The 5001-nt window shown below is 36.6% G+C and overlaps 1 protein-coding gene across 1 annotated transcript; it reads left to right on the top strand.

Annotated features, from left to right (window-relative positions):
• The first annotated feature begins 1539 nt into the window (after window positions 1-1539).
• LOC122297649 (class V chitinase-like) lies at window positions 1540-4374 on the top strand. Its single transcript, XM_043107767.1, has 2 exons — window positions 1540-2777; window positions 3992-4374. Exons 1-2 carry the CDS (start codon window positions 1703-1705, stop codon window positions 4213-4215), a joined length of 1299 nt encoding a protein of 432 aa, XP_042963701.1. The 5' UTR covers window positions 1540-1702; the 3' UTR covers window positions 4216-4374.
• Window positions 4375-5001: the final 627 nt, after the last annotated feature.

The raw sequence follows: 5001 nt of genomic DNA, 5'->3' as shown, positions 1-5001 counted from the left end.
AACTAATACCCAGTCCCCGATATGTTAGTTCTTGGGAAATTTCCACCTCGTAACTATACATGTGATCTTTTGCAAGACAATCCACCGGCCATAATTTCTGCATGCATGTTCATGCTGGGAGCGATGTTAATGGAGGTCATTCACTACAACACTTTTGAGCTTTTGGGACGATTTTTCTTTAACATGAAATGAAAATCATCTCAAAATGTAAGATGTACGGACGAATTTTCTGATTTCTTCCAAAAAAAATTCTGAAACTTGCTTCCCGTTAGAATATGTTCGAACGGTTTACTTGGGGATGATAAATTTCTTCCCTAGCGAAATAGTCATTTGCGTTTGGGAAAAAAATTGGCAGGTCGTTTGCTGGAAACTAATTTACCATTCGAACGTCCATTGAAACCATTTGAGTATTTAAATCACCAAGTTTTGAACTGTCAGTTAACGTTCGAACGGTAACCCTATTTTAATAAAACATTTAATTAATTAAAGAATTAATAATAGTAATCAACAATTAATTTATAAAAGAAAGATATAATGCATAATTAATTAAACTTAGAAAACATCATGTATTGTGCATACCAAAAATAAAACAAAATATAAAAAAAAAAATCAACTTTTGCAAATCTAAAAACAAAAAAAAAAATATTAGAAATTAATAATATTCTAACCCTCTTTTAACTTTATAATTTTTGTATTCAACTTTTTCCCTCACATTTTTCAAAATCCCGTAAAATATCTTAACCCAAACTATTTGATCACTATTATTCACAAAATCTCTTACTACTATTTACATATTTATCATCTCATCTCATTTGTATAACTAAACGAAACCCAATCCAACAAAACTTATTTTCCAAACAACAAGGTAAATAAAATTATTTCTTTTCCTTCCATTTTATTTTTCTCTTTTTCTTTTTCCTTCTCCTTTTTCTTTTTCTCTTTTTCTTTTTCTTGTTTTTTTAATTTGCAAATATATAAATATATATATGTTTAATGACATATAAAGTTGAGTGTTTTGATTTTTTTTTTAAAGGCCATCAAACAATTTAGAATCGGCCACATGACAGCATTAATACCATTAATTTTAACACAAGAAAACTATTCTCCATAATTTTAGTTTAAATATTTATTAGATTTACTAAGGTCTATCACTTAGATTTACTAAGCTCATTGTGTACGTGGAGGCTGGGACCACTTTCCTTTAATTCATTTGTTTTTCCTGGGACCACACATTTTATTTTTAGATCCAATTTTCCCCATCTCGTCTGCTTCTCTCTCTAATTCCCTTAGGCACATTTCCAAAAATGCCCTACAACAAATAAGATTAAGTGCTCAGAACTGTAAGGGTAAAACCAAAATATTAAACTTGATGTGGCTCAACAAAGTAAGTGTCATGTGTATCCTTGTTAGAACGCGCTGCATTATGAATCTTTTTAAGTGTAAAATATCAAGGATTATCAAATTATTCAAGTACAATAAACACTTTATCAATATAAGTAATTGGGATTTGGGACAACATCAAAAAATTAATATGCATGCCTTGTTCCTATATGGGTTTGAAAAGGCTATAAATACGCACGCATACATGGCTAGCAACTACCACTACTCTTAAAAAAAAAAAAAACTACCACTACTCGTACCACCAAACACCAGAAACCAAATATAGTAACTACACCTGCTTAATTCGGCTTTCCTCGATCGAATGGCTTCCAGTGGTGGTACTGATGTTGTGAAAGCTGGATACTGGTTTTTCCGGCCTGACAACATCCGGCTGGTAGCAGAAATACCTTCTGAACTCTTCACACATCTTTATGCTGGCTTTGCCGTGGTCAACAGTGATACTGGCGGGATGACCTTTCCTCCCAAATACGAGGAACAATTCCAAACCTTCCCCGACACGGTTCGACAACGAAACCCTACGGTGAAAGCTCTGTTATCCATCGGTGGTGAAGGCGCTGACCTATCTGCAGTGGTGGCAAGCAGTGATAAGCGTAAGAATCTCATAACGGAGTCCATAGATCTAGCCAAGAAGTTCCATTTCGATGGCCTGGACCTCTGCTGGCTGTACCCCTCCAAAGCTGACCAGGAGGAACCGCTATCCTCGCTCCTCTTTGAATGGCGATCTGCCCTGGACTTAGACTTCACGAAGACAAGGGAGCCAACTAATAAGTTGCTTCTTACTGCGGCGGTGTTTCACCACCCAGGCATTCCTGATATAGACGGTAACATTACTTTCAATTATCTCAATCCGGCTATAATTAATGCTGTTAATGAAAAGTTGGATTGGATCAACGTACTGGCCATTGACTTCTATACTCCGAGTCCCTCCAACTCACCCGAGCAAACTGGACCGGTTCATGCGTGGCGTAATCCTCGAGAGCAAAACAGGTGTGGAAGTGAAGGCATTAAAAAATGGATTGACGGAGGGGTTGCGGCCAATAAATTAGTCCTCGGCCTTCCATTTTATGGCTATGCATGGATTCTAACGAATCCGAGTTCCCTTTCTGGATTATTTGCACCGGCTCATACAGCAAGTGAACTGCCCATGGCCTACAGAGATATCCAGGATGAACTCCGGAGGGGTACTTATGAAACCGTGTATGATAGCCAGTATTATGCTGTTTACTCGAATAAAATTAATGGGGACAAATGGATTGTTTATGATGATGGATTGTGCATCTTTGGAAAGGTTAGGGAGGCAATTGACCTTAAATTGGGTGGTTACTTTGCATGGCGTGTGGGCGCCGACGACATCTACTGGACTCTTTCTCGTTCAGGTAAATTAGCGGCCGATTTCCAACTTTGTGATGCATGCATGAGTGTAGTTAATTCTTGAGTTTGACTTATTATCCAGCGGAAAATTATCACTAGATATATATATGCGCTAACGTAAATGAATGAATAATATGAATTGAGATGAATCAATGAAAAAGATCTCATGAATATTCCTTGTTTTTTTTAGTATATATTACATGATATCCAGTAATTTTGTCTTGACTAGATATAGCTAGGCTGCCAAATTCCATGACATATTGTTTGAATTTCGTAGTACTGTTCGCATGCAATGAATATATATGCAAGCTCTCTTTTCTGAAAGTCAAAGCAGCTGTATTGCCAGTAGCTTGGAAACTCAAAGCAGTCTGAAAAATAGAACCAGTATCTGCCACATTCTGCATTAGAGGCAGAAATATATTCCACTGATTTCGAATAGAAGGGCAACTGAACAATGCATGCACCAGATCTTCACACTTTCCATTACAGAAGCCACACACTTCCTCATTAATTAGTTTCCTCTTCTTCAGATTACACTGAGTAGGTAGACCATCCCGACAAGAACTCCAAGCAAAAATTTTGATCTTATGAGGGACTTTCATCTTCCAAATTGCCTTCCACAAAGCCTGATGTTGTCTTGCACTGGAACATTCACCCACTGAAATCTGATCACCCAGCCTTGTCAGTCTATATGCACTTCGCACACTAAACAGCCCATTTCGCTCAAGAGACCACAGCCATTTGTCAGGTTGGTTTCAAGGGCATATAATAATTTTCAAATTTTCAGAAGAGACATTTGGATTGAATAGGGCTCTGACTTTTGCTAATTCCCACCAATTGCTATCCCTATCCAGAATGGGTCCCATGCATTAATATAGTATTGCTATTGTAATTAGACACGGAGTACTTTTGTGTAGCAAATATTTAAACTCGATAGAATTTTGCAAATCATCAAAATTAAACTGGCCGGCAGGTTTCCAACTTCCTGTTACATGATGAGTGATCATGATCTCTATATTCTAACTTAGTCCCACATATCTTCATTAATTATAAACGCCTACGTACGTACGGCCTGTTAGGTCGTTTGTGACGATAACTTTTGTAAATAAATTTTAACCAAAGCCAAATGCTGGGTAAACAAGAATCTCTAGTTAACTCTCTTTTCTGAGAATTTTATTTTCTATTTTCTAATGAACATAATTTCTCTTTCTTTTCGTAGCTTCCAATGCAGTACGGGATAATGCGATTAATAATCCGAGCGAAATGCAGGAGTCAACAAAAGACAAATCAATGATCATTGGTGATAATCAGCAGAAGTCAGATCAAAACACAAGAACTAGTACCACTAGTACTACCACTAGTACTACTACTAGTACTACCACTACTACTACTGCTGATACTAGTACTCATACTGCTTCTGTTAATATATGTAACATATTATAAGCTGCTTGCATTATGAACAATAAGGCCAATGACTAGCTGGCTATCATGCTGTGTACGTACGTTGTTTGTAATATTATTATTATTATAGAATCGCGTATTATTATTATCATCGTCAATAAGGTTACTCTTGTGACCAATTGTACGAGATGATGATCGATGTTCTCATGTCTTTTTCTTGATTATAATATATATTAGATATATATTAGTTTTTAAGTTTTAAAAGTTTTGGAATTTTAAAATCGACAACCCTCTGACACAATCTTCTCATTTACCTCCCTGCTTTCCTCTTGTCTCCTAGTGATAGCCTGGTGGGCTGGCCTGATCATTGTATGAGATTCGTTGAATATTATTCTATCCCATGCATATATGCAAGCCACGCACACGACTTGGCAATATTTCCGGCCACACATGCATGTGCTCGCTGATCTCAGTCAACTTAATTTGCTAATTATAACTTATAACTACCCCCAATATGTTTATAATTCTTGGTAAAACTCCACCTCGTAACTATATATATATATATACAATGATCTTTTGCGAGACATTAATCCACCCGGCCATATTATCTGCATGCAAGCTAGCTCAAGCTGGGAGCTGGAAGATGATCAATTTCCAATAGGAACGTCGTAAATGAATTTGTCAGTCATGACGCGCGTTGATGTCTCTATTTATGCATTAGTTTGAAGTTTCAATCCAATCGATCGAAGGTATTCCCCACAATTAGCCGTAAATTGATGCACGAATTAAAAGACTGGTACTATTAGGTATATGACTTAATATCACTTC

The sequence above is a fragment of the Carya illinoinensis genome, chromosome 15 (assembly GCF_018687715.1).
Source record: "Carya illinoinensis cultivar Pawnee chromosome 15, C.illinoinensisPawnee_v1, whole genome shotgun sequence".
Taxonomy (NCBI): Eukaryota; Viridiplantae; Streptophyta; class Magnoliopsida; order Fagales; family Juglandaceae; genus Carya; species Carya illinoinensis.
Note: the sequence above shows the minus strand (reverse complement) of the source record. Positions and strands in the feature narration are given on the sequence as shown.